General features: G+C 34.2%; 1 protein-coding gene across 1 annotated transcript; it reads right to left on the bottom strand.

Annotated features, from left to right (window-relative positions):
• Positions 1-8,772: 8,772 nt before the first annotated feature.
• On the bottom strand, positions 8,773-19,344 carry LOC114329530 (uncharacterized). Its single transcript, XM_028278670.2, has 2 exons — positions 19,185-19,344; positions 8,773-9,200 (listed from the first exon to the last, which is right to left on the bottom strand). Exons 1-2 carry the CDS (start codon positions 19,227-19,229, stop codon positions 8,817-8,819), a joined length of 429 nt encoding a protein of 142 aa, XP_028134471.2. The 5' UTR covers positions 19,230-19,344; the 3' UTR covers positions 8,773-8,816.
• Between the last annotated feature and the right edge of the window lie 458 nt (positions 19,345-19,802).

Genomic DNA, 19,802 nt, shown 5'->3' with positions numbered 1-19,802 from the left:
TGCTGTCGTTATCCCTATTTTGAATGTGATTATATCTTCTTTAGGGGACCAGTGTATTCCTAACGTTTTCCGTACTTCTTCTTGTTTGAATGCCTTGGAGTCTACGTTCTTCATTTCCTCCGGTACGTTCTCCATTATTTTTTCTTCGTTGCTCAACCATTTTCTGAGAATGAAACCTCCTTTTCTGAACAGTTGTATTAATTCCTTTTGGGCTATTTCTGCTTCCTGCACTGTCTCCGCTCCTCCTAGTATATCGTCTACATACATGTTTTCTTTTACAATTTTCGATGCCAACGGGAACCTCGCTCCTTCGTCTTCTTGTAATTGCTGTATTGTTCTCAACGCTAAAAATGGTGCTGCGGCCGTGCCGTATGTCACCGTCGTTAAGTTATATTCTTGTATTGGATCCTTTGTGTCCTTTCTCCACAAAATTTTTTGATATTTTTGGTCTTCTTCTGCCATTCTGATTTGTCTAAACATTTTTTCCAAATCCGCTGAGTATGCTATCTTATTGGATCTCCATCGTAATAGTATATTTGTCAAATCTTGTTGTAATTTCGGCCCTGTGTGCATAATATCATTCAGGCTTACTGCCGATGAGCTTTTACTTGATGCATCAAACACGGCTCTTATTTTCGTTGTAGTACTGTCCTCTTTTCTCACTGGATGATGAGGTAGGTAGTACCCATCTCCCTGGTTTTCTGCTATTACCATATGACCTTGGTTTTCATAATCTTCCATGAATTGTCTGTAATTCGCTTCTAACTGTTTGTCTTTTGCAAACTTCCTTTCTAGTTGCATCAATCTGGCGATTGCCTGCTGCTTAGATTCTCCTAGCTTTGTTACGTCTTCCTTAAACGGAATTCTCACTTCGTATCTCCCGTCTTCATCTCTTTTTACTGTCTGTCGATACATTTCTTCACATTCTTGTTCTTCTACTGATAAACTTGTTTCCTGATTTACTTCTTCTAATTCCCAGAATTTCTTTATTTGTATGTCCATCTCTTGTCTGGATATCATACAGCATACTTCTGCTTTTGTAGTCTCCTTCCCTCGTGCTATCCCCGAAACTATCCATCCTAGTTTGGTGTTTTGACTCAGGAGTCCATTACTTATTCTGTGCATCCCTTCTGTCAATATGTAACTGTATTCTTTTACTCCTAGTAGTAAGTCTATTTTCCCTACCTTGTAATATCTTGGATCTGCCAGTATTGCATTTTTCTCGTTATAGTCCGGTAGAATTATATCCTGTTCCGGTAAATTCCTTGTTATCTTCGGTAATACTAGTGCTTCTATTTCCATCTCGAAGTCACTTTCGTAACGAGTTTCGATTAAAAGTTTCATACTCCAATTGGCTGTTTTTTCTCCTGACGAGCCTATTCCGGATATGGTCGCCTGTATGGGCTTCCTTGTTGTTCCTAGCGTCGTCGCAGCTTGTTCCGTTATAAATGCGCATTGTGACCCTTGGTCGATTAATGCTCTCATTATGTGTGAATCTCCTTTCGCATCTCTTATGCGTACAACAGCTGTCGCTAGTAATGCTTCACCTTCCTTATGGCTTGCACAGTTTACTGAATTCTGTCCCCTTTGGTGGTCGTTGATATTCCTATGCCCATTGGTATCTTGTGTATTTTCTCGCCTTCCGTTATTTTGTTCTCTGGCGTTGTATGGATTATTATTTCCTCCTCTGTACCTATTAGCTTGATACCCGTTTCTTCTATTATTCGAATCTCTTCCATTTCTTTCTTGTGTTTGTTCTCCTTTCGTTTCATTGGAGTTTCTTTTGTTGCCTGTGGTTCCTTTCTCATAATGCAACATATGGTGATGGTCTCCGCCACAGTGTCTGCACCTATATTGTACATAACATTGTTTTTCTTTTTTATGTGCTAGGCAGTTTGCACAAAATCCTTTTTCTTTTATCATCCTGTTTCGGTCTCTTACATTGAGTTCCTGAAATTCTCTGCAGTTCGGTACTCCGTGATCCCCGTTGCATATCACGCAACGTGTTCTTGTTTTCCTCCCAGATCCTCCTTGCTTCTCTTGTCTTTTTTCTGACTCCAGCAGTTCCAGTGTCTGGAATCTTCGCTGTAAGAATGTTTGTGTCGATTTGTACGTCGGTATCTCTCTACTGTCTCCAACGTGGTTTTCGTACAGCCTCCTGGTTTCATTGTCCCATTTCGTTATGATAATTCGGGCTACCAATGGGCTCCACGCTTCCGTGTCTGTTCCTAACCCTCCTATGGCTTCCAGACTTTCGTGGAAGGTGCCATGTAGTGATTTCAATGCTCTAGCAGAAGATTCCTTTACTTCCTGTGCTAGTAGCATCCTGTCTATCAATTTAAACAATATCATCCTTGGATTCTCATATCTATCTTTTAGCATATTCCAGGCCACTTCGTAGTTGGCCTCGGATATGTTTAAGTGTTGTATCATTCTGTTGGCTTCCCCTCTTAGTTGAGTTTTTAGGTACTGCATTTTTTCTGCGTTTGATAACTGGTCATTTTCATGTATTACTTTTGTAAACAGATCGTGGAAAGTTCTCCACGTTTCATACCTGCCTTCATACACAAGGATTTTTACCTGCGGTAATGTCACACCGTCCCTCCTCTGTGTGCTTTCTGGCCGTTGCATTCCTGGCCTTATTTTCTTCAAGGTTTCCCTGACTCTCCTCTTTAGTTGATTTATTCTCTCTACTTCTCCATTATCTATAGCGTCTAGTTCCTCATTTACTGCTGCTTCAATTATTAGTGTATTCACCTTTTCCATGTATTCTCTTAACTCTGACTGCAGCTCTTCATCCTCCTGCAAATCTTGTTCATTTTCTGGCCGTAATAATTCCTCGATTCTTTGCTTCCTTATCTGTATCTCCTTTACTTTCGGTGATTTTCCTCTTTTCAGCACCCTTCCATATTCTTCCAACAGGGTTTTCCCCTCAATATATGTCTTAAATACCTGATCATGGTATTTTGTTTCAAAATAATTTTCTTTCGTTATACCTCCTTCTAGCAGCTTTTCGTGGTTATTCAGAAATTTTGCCCAATATTCTTCTAATTTTTCCTGCCTATCCCGGATGTATTGTTGAGTCCTCCGAGATTGAGAATCCTTTTTAGTATTTGAAACTAGTTTCGCTAATTCTTCTCCTATCTCCGCTTGCTTAACGTATACACTTTCCATGGTTATTTTTATAAAATTTTAAATTCAGCAGTAAATATATTAAACAATATGAACTGTATTTTATTTATCAAGCAATGTACTTAAATATGCCTATAATGTCTGGCTAATTGGCTAGTCCAAGGCCATCAAATTCACACAAAAAAAAATATCTGCTTATTAACAATTATATTTATTTACTATACCTGTACTATCACGCTCTCTCGTAAGCCAGAATGTATATAAATAAAAATGTAATTGTATGCCCTTGTCAAGTTTGCAATTTTTCAACGTTACCGTAGGTCGCTTGCCTGACTAAGTGATTTCTGTTTGTAAATAAACTGAATAGTATTACGATTTCACTAACGCTAAAATTGAAATTCTTTGGTTGGATAATTTAATGAACCTTTGTATTTATAAAAGATCTGTAAATGATATATGTAATATTAATACTGGAATCTTATTCAAATTTGGCAATTAGATATCTATGTGATTAATTTTTACAGAAATAGGTAAAATATTTTCATTTTCTAAAATAGTGAAAATTTAACTGAAATTATTATATAGAGTGGACTTTTATCGTTCTATAAGTTACGTAGTATTTTAATTTTTTCGAAATAAAGTATTTAATTGAAATTAAAGCAAGCTATATATTTATGAACGTTTCTTTTTTTTTCAAATTATTTTTCAAATATATTTTTGTCTCTGTATTATTTATATGGTATACATTCCAAAGTACATTATTTTACTATTGATAGAGTGGAAATTGTTGTTCTAGATTTTTGAATTATAATAAAAATACAAACTTGTTAAATTGTACGATTGTAACAGTTGGAAGATTTTGTAATTATTCAAAAACTTACGTTTTTTTTTTGTTTTCTTAGACGTCTAGGGTCCCTCGCTTCTGGTAGGCTCTGCAATCGGCTCTCGGCTATGGTACTGCTCTTAGCTCTGCAATCGGCTCTCGGCTTTGGTACTGCTCTTAGCTCTGCAATCGGCTCTCGGCTTTGGTACTGCTCTTAGCTCTGCAATCGGCTCTCGGCTATGGTACTGCTCTTAGCTCTGCAATCGGCTCTCGGCTTTGGTACTGCTCTTAGCTCTGCAATCGGCTCTCGGCTTTGGTACTGCTCTTAGCTCTGCAATCGGCTCTCGGCTATGGTACTGCTCTTAGCTCTGCAATCGGCTCTCGGCTTTGGTACTGCTCTTAGCTCTGCAATCGGCTCTCGGCTATGGTACTGCTCTTAGCTCTGCAATCGGCTCTCGGCTATGGTACTGCTCTTAGCTCTGCAATCGGCTCTCGGCTTTGGTACTGCTCTTAGCTCTGCAATCGGCTCTCGGCTTTGGTACTGCTCTTAGCTCTGCAATCGGCTCTCGGCTATGGTACTGCTCTTAGCGCTGCAATCGGCTCTCGGCTTTGATACTGCTCTTAGCTCTGCAATCGGCTCTCGTTCTCCCGGGTCTAGTGGTCTCTCTCTGCTACTGAGGGTGTTGCTGGTGTGGACTGTATAGGCTTTCTCAAACTTCCTTGAAGTAATCTTTTTCTCGATAGGACCATGAACAATTCCCTTCGTTGGCTCAGTGTAGATGGTCTTTAAGTTGTGATGGAAACACCAAATAATAGTAGCAGAGTTTATTAATGAGACTTACACTATGGATGTTGACCCGGGGTACTTTGAGTAGAGACTTAAATGTTGATCGTTGAAGACAATATAAAATTAATAATAATTGAATTTCTAGACAAGAGATCTTAGTTTTATATAAGTTTAAATTGGGTCAATGTAAACACGGGCCCCGCGTGATTTTGTGTATCTAATTAAGGTAAATTGTTTATCTTATGTCAGCAACTTTTGGCTGATGTCCAAATTATATTATTGATAATTGACCAAATGTGTATGTAATTTAATTAATTACGTGTGTGTGTTTAATAACAAATAAATGCATTCGATCTACTGGGTGATAAAATGATACTGTCCAATTTCGGATATGAATACTGAATATTTGATATTGGACACTAATGTTAGTTCAAAGTGAGTTATTGGCAATTGAATGTGTATTTTTTTCGACGAGTACTCAAATCTAGGTATTCAAGCTTAAATAACGGGAAAACGATGCGATGTATAAAATATTCCTGTTAAACATTTGCCAAAGTATTTCAGAATAACTATCAAACGAGGTTCAGATCAAGGTAATAGCGTCAAAATTAAGCAAGTTTTAATGAAAATAAAGAACCGTTTCTAATTTTTTAGGAAAAAGTGAAAAATAAAATATACGCCCTTTCCACAAAAATTTAAATTTATAGTAATCCTTACAGGAACTTCTTTATATTAGGATAAGTAATGTTTTCGATGATTTTGACCGGTTTAGAATGCATATTTTTGAAAAAAAGGTATACAGTCGAACCCGCTTATTAGAATACCGGTTAAAGGAATATCCCGGTTTTAAGGAATAGAAATTTGAGGTCCCAAAACGTTTTTACTAGGCTTATAAGATCGGTTATTAGAATATCCCTGTTATAGGAATACTTTTTCTTGGCACGACGCCTATTCCAATAAGCGGGTTCGACTGTAATTAAAAAAAATCATAATTTTTAAAATTATTGTAATTCTCATATTCTTTTGATAATAACTCCAAAAATGCTCAATATACGGAAAAAAATATAAATAACTAAATTATAGTTTTTTCTGTGCCAAATATGATTCCTGTTTTACTATTTCTATAGGGTAAAAAATAACCGAGATAGAAACGTTTAAATCTTAAATTTTGCTGTGGGAACCATGCAACCCGGGTCATTTAACCTTTTATTTTTAAAGAAAGTAAGGAGCTTAGAAGATTAGTTTCAACGTTCTTAAATAGCACTTGAAATTAGCTTTTAAGCATTTTTATATGAACCTGACATCTTAAACATGAACGGAGTTATTAAAAAAAAAACAATAACATTTTTTGGAAAAATTTTTAAAAGATCAATTTTGAAAAAAATTTGGAGCATAAATTTTAACGGTATCAACATGCTCGGGGGCTCATTTGATAGATATTTTTAAGTACTTTGACAAACGTTTAATCAGTTTATGTTATAAAATGCATCAATTTCCCGATATTTCAGCTTGAATAGAGTTTTCTACTCGCCGAAAAAAATATACAGTCAATTACCTATAACTCACTTTTAGTTAACAAAAGGTTTTTCTAGTAAGGGATTTATTTTATTTTTTATTAGATTTAATTTTGATAATAATATCTTTTTTGTAAAAACTTACACTTTTTGAGTTATTGATGAAAAATTGGTTAAAAACATGCATTTTTCTCAAGAAAAATTTAAAATCTTTGATTTTTAATAACTCAAAAAGTTTTGATTTATTTTAATAACTTTATGTAACAAATTTTGCTTGAAATTTGTCCCTCTATCAAATTATGGGGTTACTTTTATTAAATTATTTTCACCCCCGAGAAGGGGTGGCATCCACCCCCAGGGTAAAAGCGCAAGTTTGCACCATGTCACCTTTGTTTCTTGAGATATCCTCTAACCACTCACCAATTTTCATGCAAATCGATGTAGGTTAGGTTCAACGGAATCGGAGGTAATAGCTCGTATCCACCTTTAGTGACTCCACTATTAGGATACGTCATGCCAACATTTGTTCGATCATTTTCAAATAATTATGTTTAATTGATTAAGATGGCAGGACTCAGAAAATTATGAAAATTTCATTATTTTCATTACATTTTTGTATATCTATATACTCCCTTAGTCCTTTTGCAACCCTCCTGCCCGAAAAAATTTCTTCATAAAATTGATAGTATCCTGTCATTCTATGGATACGGCAGGACTCAGAAATTCATCGCAACTCCCCATTTTTTTCCTCATGAAAAATCTAATTTTCACAGGAAAATGTCACAGGCAGCACGTGGATTTTTCCATAAATTGTAAGTATTTTTTCTAACCTTCCAGTATTGCAAAGGGCAGGACTTAGAAAATCGTGGTTGAAGTTCTGTTAATATCTCCCGGTTTATAAGGTGTACAGCCAGCTACTGGTAGGAATCCCAAGTTTAAAATTTAATTGTCAAATAAAATGATCACAGAGTAAGCAGTGTGGTAGTAGTTTTTTTATTTAAACAATATAAATACACCTAATCTACAAGATTAATCAGTATTTTTTCTTTAACCTAATTTCCCTAAAAATGTTTGTAAACTAGATGTCACCTGGTCCATCCTAGCTTTTTTTACATGAAATGTCCACTTCTTTGTTGAGGCTACACAGCAGAGCACTCACTCTGCTTTTCACTAATTGCTCACGTATTTGTTGTGGCTACAATACAATGCACAACACTAACAAGCCCGGCACAACTTCACAGATTACACGAGCTAGAACGGTTTAGTCCTCTTGAGCCTTCGCATCTGGGGTTCGTTGACAAGAAGCTGAAGTGCTTCATGGTTGGGATGTCTATGGAGCCTGTCTTCATGTCTCCTGGCGACTTTCTTAATTTCATTTGGAATAGATTCGATTTTAAGATCTCTACGCAAATCGTCGTTCCGAACATACCAGGGAGCACATAAAATATTCCTTAATATTCGGTTCTGGAGCATTTCTAAATTTCGGTAATTACTTTTTTTGGTACAGCCCCATAATTGTAGGCCATAGGTCCACACCGGTTTCAATATCTGTTGGTCAATTAGTATTTTGTTCTGGATGGAAAGTTGAGAGTACCTACCTACTAGCCAATACAAATTTTTGTACTTTATCTTCATCTGTTCAGTTTTCTTTTTAACGTGCTCCTTCCATTTTAGTTTGACGTTGAGATTTAAACCCAGGTATTTCGCTGTTTTTTTATTAGGAACAACGTTGTTGTTTAGGATAATTGGAAGATTATTGATTTTCTTGTTAGTGAAGTTAATATGAACTGACTTCTGTTCATTAAACTTTATACGCCATTTTTTGGACCAGCCTCCTATGCCATTAATTGCATTTTGTAAGTTAATCGTAGATTCCTCTATAGTTGCTCCTATTGCCATGACTGTTGTATCATCAGCAAATGTGGCCAGTTGGATGTTTTCCCTCTCCGGAATGTCAGATGTGTACAAAAGGTATAGTATTGGTCCAAGAACGCTACCTTGTGGAACCTCTGCATTTATTTGCTTTAACTCAGAGTACTCTTTTCCATTTTAACTCTAAATGTTCGCTGGTGTAGGTATGACTTCAATATTTCAACGAGTTGCATAGGAAATATTTTCTTTAGCTTCATTAACAGACCGTCGTGCCATACTTTGTCAAATGCTTTTGCGATATCCAGGAATACTGCCGAACAAATTTTGTCCCCTTCCAGTGCTTTTTCTATTTCAGTTACTATTCGATGGATATGGTCAATTGTGGAGTGTTTATCACGGAATCCAAATTGATGAGTTGGAATAATATTTTTTTGTTCAATTATATGGTTCATTCTTCGTAGTAGTAATTTTTCAAACACCTTTGAGATTATGGATAGTAAGGAGATTGGCCTGTATGATGTTAATTCATGGTTATCTTTTCCTATTTTTGGTATCATTATAACCTCTGCAGTGTGGTAGTATAAAAATATTTTTAGCTAAAAAAGTTTAGTGGATTAACAAAATTAAAAATAAAAAAAAACAAATTTATATAATCTTTTATTTACGCTAATTCTAGGCTAAAACTTATTTAATGGTGTCCATGACCATGTGGTGGACCTTGCGAATGAAGACATTTGAAAAAAGTAACAGCAGATTCTTCAGCGGTTTCACCTGCTACGCGTTTGCCGCATTTCTCTACGATTGTATTTACAAGATTTGGGTCGCTTATAGCTTCAGTCAGAGCCTTCCTCAATTTGTCTACATTTATATCACCACTTTGCGTTTGAAGCCCCGTTTGTACGTTCATACATAGAGTATGTTTTGACAGTTTTGCGTTGTCTACCTTTTCGCCCCTCTTAACTTTTTCAAACACATCGTCGTCAATTCTAGTTTCCTCGTTGGTTTGGCAATGGTCATGGGCCTTTTTGACAGCTGCCCTTTGTTCGCTGGTAGGGGTAGGGCCTGCGTCGACCTGTATAATAAAAAGGTAATATTTGACTAAAGGTGTATTATTGAATTCATACCTGTACCTCAGAGCTAAACTGTATTATTATTTTTTTAAACTGTATTACATATTTCACTGTCTACGTACCAGACTTCACATCTTTCATATGCGATACCGTGTTAAATTCTATTTAATGTGGTTCCAAAGATAGGCAACGTTATAGTAAGTCCCTCCGTAGTTCCGAGCTAAACAGTCGTTTACTCTTAATACCCAGCAAAATAAAAGTATTATCAGTAGTATTAGTGGGGTTAATATCACTAGGCCAGGGTAATAAGACAAAAATATACCCTGTTCGTGACACTTCAGCAGCCAGGGTACTGAAGCGTTTTTTCGACAGGTAATACCTATAGGAACAAATTTTAACTATTTCCTGCGTAGGATCTGGCGGCAATTTTTATTTATAAACATTTAACTGTCAGAAATGGCATTTTTCCTTTTTTTTTCAAATCGACGGAAAACAGTAAAACTTATGATTTTTTTAGTACAAACATCTTCGAGATTATGGAAAAAGCTTTAAAATGACGTGTTACAAAGTTTGATATATATACTCATTTATTGTTAATATACTTGCGAAAAAAGTCGGAATGAGGAAAAAAAATATTTTCTCAATAACTATTGTAAAAATTTGTGTACAGCTTTGAAATTTTTGTCAAATGAGTGTTCTTTGATTCTTAATATGTGATAAAAATTTCAAAGCGATTCATGCAATTGTTTAAATTTTATTCAAATTGTTTATCCGAGGGAGCATTTTTTTTGCAATAACATAAGTCAGAAAAAAATGACCTTAGAACCATTCCACAGGTGTTAAATAAAAGAGCACGAGCTACATTTTCAACATGGTTTAAAAAAGTGAATAAGAAAGGCATTTATTAGTAATAAATAATTATGCAAAAATATCGTCAATTTTTCTTTATAAAGTTTTTGAATAACTTTTGCCAAAAAAATTAACTTATTAACCCTGTTTTAAGTGCACAACTACCAAGTAATGTTATCTATATCATAATTGATAAAGAATTGTATAATTAATCACAAATATATATCATAATCGATAATAAATATGTATAATTTCTTATATAACAAAATAAAAAGTATATAAGGAAAGATTTACGATACTTTTGCATAATTATTTATTACTAATAAATGCATTTTTCTACGAGCCTGCAAAAATGTCTACTTTCGCGCACGCATTTTAGTTTAGAAAGTTTCCGCACGCGGTTTTTACTTTTCCGCACGCGTGTTAATTTAGATATGTTAATATGGCCTTAAAGTAATTATAATACATGCAATAAACTAATATTTAGATATTATTTACTAATTTATTTCAAATATATCTTATTGTGTTCCTGTTTTAATGAAATTAACGCGACAGTTCGATGAAATAAAATTATTTTGACATAATATTCGAAAGTCAAATCGGTAGACAATAATAGTCGTTTTGAATCAACGTCATGGAAACCAAGATCGTCGTCATGCTAACTAATTATATTGAAAGTTTGGTTTTGACAACCTTGTCAAAGGATTAATTTGTTTATGTATTTTCATATTAATTAAATTAATTGATTAAGATTTGGTAATTTTTTAAAGACTCTTAGAAAAAATATTGTTCCTAACTCTTGCAGAAAGTCTCTTTTCCGCACTCGACTGCTTGCCGAACTCCCGCTTCGCGTCGTTCGACAAACTGCAGTCGCGTGCGGAAAAGAATGACTTTCTGCACTTGTTAGGAAAATAACTATTTTTATTCACTTTTTTAAACTAAGTTGAAAATATAGCTCATGCACTTTCATTTGACACCTTTGGAATGGTTCCAGCGTCATTTTCTTCTGACTTATGTTATTGCAAAAAAAATGCTATCTGGGATAAAAAATTTGAATAAAATTTAAACAATTGAATGAATCGCTTTGAAATTTTTATCACATATTAAGCACCAAAGAACCCTTATTTTACAAAATCTTCAAAGCTGTACACTAATTTTATAATAGTTATTGCGAAAATAATTTTTTTTGCAATTCCGACCTATTTTGCAATTAAATTAACAATAAATGAGTATATCAAACTTTGTAATACGTCACTTTAAAGTTTTTTCCATATTCTCGAAAATATTTGTACTAAAAAAACCATAAGTTTCCCTGTTTTCCATTGATTTGAAAAAAAGTGAAAAATTCCATTTTTTGACACTTAATTGTTTATAAATAAAAATGACCGCCAGATCCTACGCAGGAAATAGTTACAATTTGCTCTTATAGGTATTACCCGTCGAAAAAACGCTTCAGTACCCTGGCTGTTCAAGTGTCATGGAAAAAACCTTATTACCCTGGACTACACTTGCACATGTAAGAAGTATCAAATCCATGGAACGATGTAAAACCGCGGTATGCTACTGGTAGTCAGTATTCTGTGCAAAATAAATGGAAGTAGAACTAAATGACTTCAAGGATTTTAAGACCCTTTACTAAACTGCTTCAACTGTTCACCTTCTATTATCAAGAAAAAAAAACTCAGCAGAATACAGACTTTCATATGTCAGATGTTGTCCACTACGAAGTATGTAGCGATAATTTAGGATTACTTTTTCAAAACTAATTTTAGTTCGGAAATATTCCAAGCTGTTGATCTTAACAAATATCCTAGGCGTGTTGTGTTTCCTGCGGCGCTGCCTGTGATTGACGATAAGCCGAAGGAATTTCATAATTTTTAGAAAATATTGTCCCACTCTGATATAGTAGATAAGGATTTATAAAATTTTTCCAAAATAAAATTGTAAGTGAACAACACTCAGGATCCTTTGAGTTTCGTTTTCTTTAGTTTTGTTTACTCATTTTGTTTTATAGAGATTGTTTATTTCATTTAATTAAAAAAAGTGTTCTCGCCTAAATTTTGTTTCATGTATATCCAGATCATGTATATCCATGTTATCTCCAGATTATTTATTCATGTGTGTCAACTTACCATTATAATATTATCTTCCAAACATTGTAATTGTTTTCATGCCAAACTCCATGTTTTTTCCAAAAATGAAAGAGGCATAAACATGACAAATACAGTAATAATATTACTATACTGGGTTGGGCTAAAGAATGGAACCAAGCAAATATCTTTGAAACGAAAAGAACAATCTTTTTGAAACTTTGCATGCAAGTACAGTGACGCAAAACGCATCTGTTGCTATACTTTTTGTTACTAGTTCACTTCCGGTTTCACCGGAAATACCCTTAACTTATTTATTTTAAATGGGACACCCTGTATATTTTTGCAGATTTTGAAAGAACTTATTATTTTTAATTCATACATACCAAATTTAGAAGAAAAAAATAGTTAAAAAGTGTCTGTAGATAATTTTTTGTATTAAAAATAAACGAGTACTATTGTCCATACTATAGACTAAAACTATTGTTGTATTTATTTGAATTTAGCATAGTAGGTAACTGTTACTGAACTAATTGACAGAAATAAGTTCTATTCAAAATGGTTCATTTAAGTGAAAGAGATCGCATTGAAATATTATATTGGTCATGGTGATCGTGTTAGAACTCATGACGAGGTGTGTAATATTTTTAATGAATTGAACGAAGTTATTAAACAAATATTGCAATTGATTTAGAGGAATCACCTCAAACTATCATTTTCAACATTTTAAATGATTTTTTTTTTATTTTTATTATCGTTGGTCTAACGTAAATAAATTAACCTATTTTTTAACTGTAAAGAGATTTATTTCTTGTTTTAATAGTTTTTTCTTCCAAGCTTGGTATTTATGAATTACAAATAAAAAGTTCTTTCAAAATCTGCAAAAATATACAGGGTGTCCCATTTAAAGTAAATAAGTTAAGGGTATTTCCGGTGAAACCGGAAGTGAACTAGTAACAAAAAGTATAGCAACAGATGCGTTTTGCGTCACTATACTTGCATGCAAAGTTTCAAAAATATTGGTCTTTTCGTTTCAAAGATATTTGCTTGGTTCCATTCTTTAGCCCAACTCTGTATATTATATAGTATCATTTACACTTGAAGAACAATAAATAGAAATTGTATTTAAAATTTACTCTTTATATTTCTTTCAAGGTGCTCTCCTGTAAAATGTCAATTTTGTGAGTTAATACAGTTTAGCTCTGAGGTACAGATACAGAAATAGAACTTCGCAAATTTAAATACCAAATTTAAAGCTAAATACAAAAAGGTAATAATAGGTTTGTTCTAGCATCCGTTTCAAACAGTTTTAAACCATCAGCGTATAGTCGACCAGCGCGAGTAGAGGGGATAGCACTGGTGACTGTATTATGTTCTCTCACTGACCAACTGTTTGCTGACGGTTTCTGACTACACATATGTCCAAAAGTTTGGAATATTGGAATATTTCATCTTTTTATTGACTTTATATATAAACTCTTCTGAATAGTTCAACATATTTTTTTTTCAATTATCATCAATACTAAATAAATCTCAAAACCAGATAAACGATACGCAAAAAAATGGTTTAATCTCTTGGAGTGAAAAATTAAAAATGCACAGCTTACATTTAAAAATAAATTGGTATGGACAAAAATAATTTTTAATAAAACTAATAATCATTAGTTCCTCCAATGAACTGCATGCATGCCTGTAGGCGATTTGGCATGCTACCGATTAACTGGTTGAGCTGGGTTTGCGTAATTCTCTCTCATCCTTCATGAGCAGCATCTTGTTCTCAAAGGGTAATAAGGGGATTGTTTCACTTCTTGACGCGTGTTTTGAGAATGTCCTAAACATGTTCAATGACGTTCGTGTCGGGGAAATTCAAGGGCAACTGTAATATAGATACTCTTTCTTCTTCTAGAAAATTTTGTACCGCTGCTGTTCGATGAGGAGGCGTGTTAGTTTTGTCATGCATAAACACAAATCCATCACCTACTGCCCCTCTGAATAGACGCACGACAGAATTTAAAACTTTCTTGATGTACACAGCACCAGTAACTCTTCTCTCCAGAACTAGCAGTGGCGTCCGTGTACCACTCATAATACCACCCCGAATCATAATACTACCAACTTCAAATGGGGCACGCGGTTGGGCTGTTTCTAGTCTGACTTGCCGTCCTGGGGCCCTCTAAACCAGTATGAGTCAGAAACCAAGCCAATTGTTGATTCATCAAAGAACATCACGTTATTCCAGTTAGGACCATGATGTACCAGTTTTGTAGCCCATTGCAACCTTACTATTTTGTGTTGGCAGGATGGTAGGTTAGTTTAGGAATATGTAAGGGTCTTCTAGGATACAAATTTACAGCATTTAGTCATCGTGTTATTGTTTGCCGTAAAATATTCAGTCAGTGAAGTCTAGCAATTCTCTAAATATACTTGTACATTGTAGATACTTGTGTATAATTGTCACTTGTAGATTCCAGACGATTTATTCGAGCCATCAATTATATGGGCCATTCCACGAACATACGCCTGTTTTGGATTACTTCGACAACGAATATTTTACTGTGCAAAATAAGAAGAACGAAAGTAAATTGCAAATTACATTGTTGTTTATTTTAATAATTATTAGCGCCGCCATTTACTTTCGTACTTCTTATGTTGCACAGTAAAATATTCGTTGTCGAAGTAATCCAAAACAGGCGTATGTTCGTGGAATGGCCCATATCTGCCGATCTCGTGCTGCTGTTGTATATCGACTTCTACCCCTTCGTGGGTAATCCTTCACGTCATTTGTTTTTAATTTTTTTTTTATTTTAGATACAGAACTCTTAGTAACATCAACAATACTCACGATATTACTTTGAATAAAGCCCTGTTGTCACAAAGCAATTACTCTAGATCTGTCAAAATGAGATATCACGTCTCTACTACTCTACTACTATCTACTCTATTTTTAAACGGTTCAATTCAAATTTAAACAAAGACTGAGATAATGTGTAAATACGGTAATCAGTTGAATGTGACTAAAATGATAAAAAAACGATTCAAATTTTTTTATCATTTTCATCTAAAAACGCTCTAAAATGAATATCAACAACAGTTTTACAACCACCATAGGCGTAGATATATTACAGTGGAACCTCGATAACTCGGATTAATCGGGACCGCAACCGATCCGGGTTATCGAAAATCCGAGATAGCCGGAGAATATGGTAAAAATTAATAAAATACGGTATACTTACAGATAAACTCCGTTAGAATTGAAATAACATGAAATATATTTATAAATATGCACAGTATTACCTACTCATTAAAATTACTAAAAAAAACCAAACCCAAACGTAAGCAAATGGAAGCGAACAATACAAGATGCACAATACTACAGACCATTGTTTATAAAAGAATTTTTTAAATAGTCTTTCCTAAACAATGCTGACAGTTTGATATAAAAAGGAATAGATACTACGGACAGGTGGCTGTTGTTTCTGCGGCGTGTGCTATGAGTCATTTTTAATATCGTATAGTTCAAATTACACACATATACACATTATCTCTCAAATATTATATTACATACATTTTTATTGTTGAAAGGTTTGTCTGATAATTAACTATTTTGATTGGAAATAAGCCACAATTAAATTAAAAAATACAAAATATTGAAAATCAAAATGTTTATCTGATGAAAATCGGTCCGGGTTAGCCGGACTTCCGGGTTATCGGGGGCCGACTTATCGGGGTTCCACTGTGTTTGTACATATTCCAAACTTTTGGACATGTGTGTAGTTTGACTGTTTGCTAGAACAAACCTAATACAGTAGACTCCCGTAAGTTCGGCCACCTCGGGACCGGACCCTAGGCCGAACTTAAAAGTGGCCGAACTAACCGATGCTTTTCTAAAAAAATGCCCATTTATTGTTTGTATGGATCTAGCAAAAACAAAACACTTGCACATTAAGTAGAAGACAACACAGAGGAATACTCTGACATATATTTAACATAATATATGAAAAGATAGACCGTTACAAAAATACTATAAAACAATACTTACAGAACTCTAGGCCCAATAAAATTTAAAAATATTGCACATTGGTGGTTTGGCTTCTTAAACACTTAAAAAAAGTCAGTAATTTTTTTCTGAATTTTCTTTTCTAATGATTTTTGATGTGCAAAATGTGTGGCTAATGCTCAGAGAGCCAGCCGGACTAAGCGGAGACCGGACTAAGCGGAGACCGAACTAACCGAGGCCGAACTTACGGGAGTCTACTGTATTATGTATTCGAATAAGAGTACCTTTTTAAAATTTTAATAAAATGTAAAAAATATTTTATCACATAGAATCAAGATTCATAATTTTTGCGAAAATAAATAGAAAACAGGTGAAGAAAAAAATGTATTTATTTAACTGAGTGAAATGAGCGTCGACAATGGATCAAGTAATCAGTTAACCCATGTACGCAAATACCAAACGGACGACGCTTAGGAAAACATTCCATGCATTTCAGATTACCCATCTGAATCGGTATCATTTTTGTACTCTAATACAGAGTATAGTATAAAACAAAAAGAAAATAAACGGTTTCGTTTTGATTAATTTTTGATTCACATTCGTTTTGAACCAAAACCAAACCGTTTATTTTCTTATTGTTTTATACCACACTCTGACAAAAATGATAACGATTCAGATGGGTAATCTAAAATGCATTGTTGGAATATTTTCCCAAGTGTTGCCGGTTTGGTATCTGCGTACCACCTGGGTTAAGAGATTACTTGATTCGTTGTCGACACTCATTTCATCGTTCCCCGTCAGAGGTCGTTCTAACCATACTCCGGTATAAAAATATTTCATTATTTATACCAAGCAGATGCAGATGATTCAGATCGGTCTTTTTGCAAAGCCTTCTTGATAATAGGTAATCCTAGAAATACGTGTCAAGTGATGGCAAGGGACCCGATTTGAATCAAAACAAAACCATTTATTTTCTTTTTGACTTATTTAACTGCCCCTGATAAATCGTTTGGGTGTAGGCAACGTTTATCTGGAAATTAACACAGAAAAAACAAAAATAATGACTCAGACAAGAAGAAATATAGTCGCACAAAACATTATACATGAAGATGACATTGAAACGGTTGGAAAGTTTACATATCTGGGAATAGAAATATATGCCGACGGATCAGAAGATGGATAAATACGGAAGACAATAACGCAGGCAAACAGAGCTTATTTTGCCCTCTCCCATATATTTCGGTCTAAAAGTGTCCACCGAAATACAAAGATGAGAATCCATAAAACCTTAATTTTGCCAACAGCATGCTATGGCAGTGAAGTCTGGGTCCTGAAAGAAACATCCAAAAACAAACTAGACACGTTCGAAAGGAAAGTACTGAGGAGAATACCAGGACCTGTGAGGAAAAACGTAATCTTCAGAAGTAGATACAACAACGAGCTTTATCAACTCTATAAGGAAACACCCCTGTCAGGCTTCATTAGAATACAAAGATTGCAATGGGCCGGACATGTGATAAGAATGGGAGAGGATAAGCTACCAAAAACAGCACTGAATGCTAGAATGCAGGAAAAGAGACCAATTGGAAAGCCAAGAAAGCACTGGGAGGACACAAATGAAAACCTCCAGTTTTCATTATAGATTTTAATTCATTACGTAAAAGTAAGCAACTTTTATGCGAGACATTTTTTCAAATTGTAGATAGATGGCGCTATAATCGGAAAAACCATTTCTGGAATGAATTTGCGAATAGATATATGTGTTTATAAAAGATCAGAAACCAAAATTAAAACAAATATTATTATCTAAAAATGCGACAAAAAGTTATAGGTACACTAGTTACCAATAAATACTATTAACCATAAATCGGCAACAAAAAAAAAACATAATGAACCAGAGAGCAAGATTCCGATAGCAACTTGTAGCGATGGTCATTTTAGAGTAAACGATTGACAAAAGAGTAATTACCCACCATGTCCCTTTTTGTACCCCCTCTGTGGCTCAGTGGTAAGAGCGCCTACCTTTGGATCGAAAGGTGCGAATGGTAGTGAGTTCGAATCTCACCAGGGTCAGGGATTTTTCGTTTAATATGAATTAATAAATGAAAATAGTTTCTGTTCCTGTGGGATCGGTACTCACCGGAGGGATCGCAGACGTTCGGATTCAATTATCGTCTCTTTGCAAAGACAATGACGTCAACTTTGAAAAGTAAAAAGACACTTACTCAACACACACACACACACACTACACATTAATCCCCCGAGTTAGTGATAAGTTATAGTCTAAAAAATCATAATTAAATTGACTGGCCAGTTGGTTGTGAAAACCAGTGCCAATAAAAGGCAAAACACACTTTTTGTAGTATAACTAAAGGAGTAGTTTTGTAGTATAACTAATGAAGGAACGAATTTTTTTAATTTTTTTAATAAGATACAAAACTGTTTTATAGAGTTTTTTTAGTTAGATGCATAGTATTTAAGGTATTCGCAAAAAAACCGTGTCCGTGAATTAGGAGAGAAGTAAAGGCTATTTCCAAAATTTCATGAAAGTTCATGCAGTAGGATAGAATTCGTAGGTAATATTTTATCGTTGCTCTTATTGACTGGCGTATTAATATAAATAATATGTTTTTCATCTTTTGCTTTATATTGACGATTCTTAGCGCACTCATCACTATATATATATATATACATAGTGTTGGAAATATTCCAAATGCTTCAACGAAGAAAATCAGATAATCGAAATAAAAAAAAGTATGTCAGATGACTTAATCATCATTTCGCAAATCAATTAACGCAATAAGAATTAAAGAATAGTATCAGAATAGTGTAAAAAACAATATAGCCACTTTAAAACTGATAACAAGGACATGGGAGACATAAAGAAAAACAAGACAAGGTAGGAAGATGAGTGGAGAGACAAAAAACGCGTTAAATTTAAAGTTCAAATATCTATAGCAAATACTTGTGTATCGCAAAATAATTTTAAAACATAAAATGTCATCCTTTTGAAATAAATAAAATTGATTTTAATTATAAGTAATACTTACCACAGCCAAAATGCAGAACACCGTAACAATAATTAGACACTTCATGATGTTTGATATTTTTTATCACCAGTGGCAATAACTTGGTCTTATATATGATTTTATTTTATCTTTATTTCCATTTAACTGGAGTCAACACATTTTAATTGTCACTAGATTAATTAACCATTTTTGGTTACATTTCGAAAATACTCCATAATATGATAAGAAATCAATGGAGCTTATACAATATATTGTTTTTAAAAAATATTATACAAAATTAAAATTAGAGTTAGTATTAATATTTCCGTCCATTGCCCCAAAGACTCCATATTTTTTTAATATAAAAATTCATTGTGACATTTGAAAAAAATATTTTTTTTTCAAACGCAGGTTTTCATATCGTCGGCTTAGTACTATAACTTAATAACTTCAAAATGGGCGATTTTGAGATAACTAGTTCACAATATGTATTTTATGTGCCTTCATATTGTGTAAAAACTTGATAACTCGCTTCAAACGGGTTAGGGATTTATTTATGATTAACGAAAGTTGATAACAGGTAGGGGAGCCCAAGCGGGGATTCTTGCAGTTACTCAAGCGCGTCAGATTATCATATAGGGAGAAACCTGGTGCCCTGCA

This window comes from Diabrotica virgifera, chromosome 2 (genome assembly GCF_917563875.1).
Source record: "Diabrotica virgifera virgifera chromosome 2, PGI_DIABVI_V3a".
NCBI classification, from domain to species: Eukaryota; Metazoa; Arthropoda; class Insecta; order Coleoptera; family Chrysomelidae; genus Diabrotica; species Diabrotica virgifera.
This window is presented reverse-complemented; position numbering and strand designations above follow the sequence as displayed.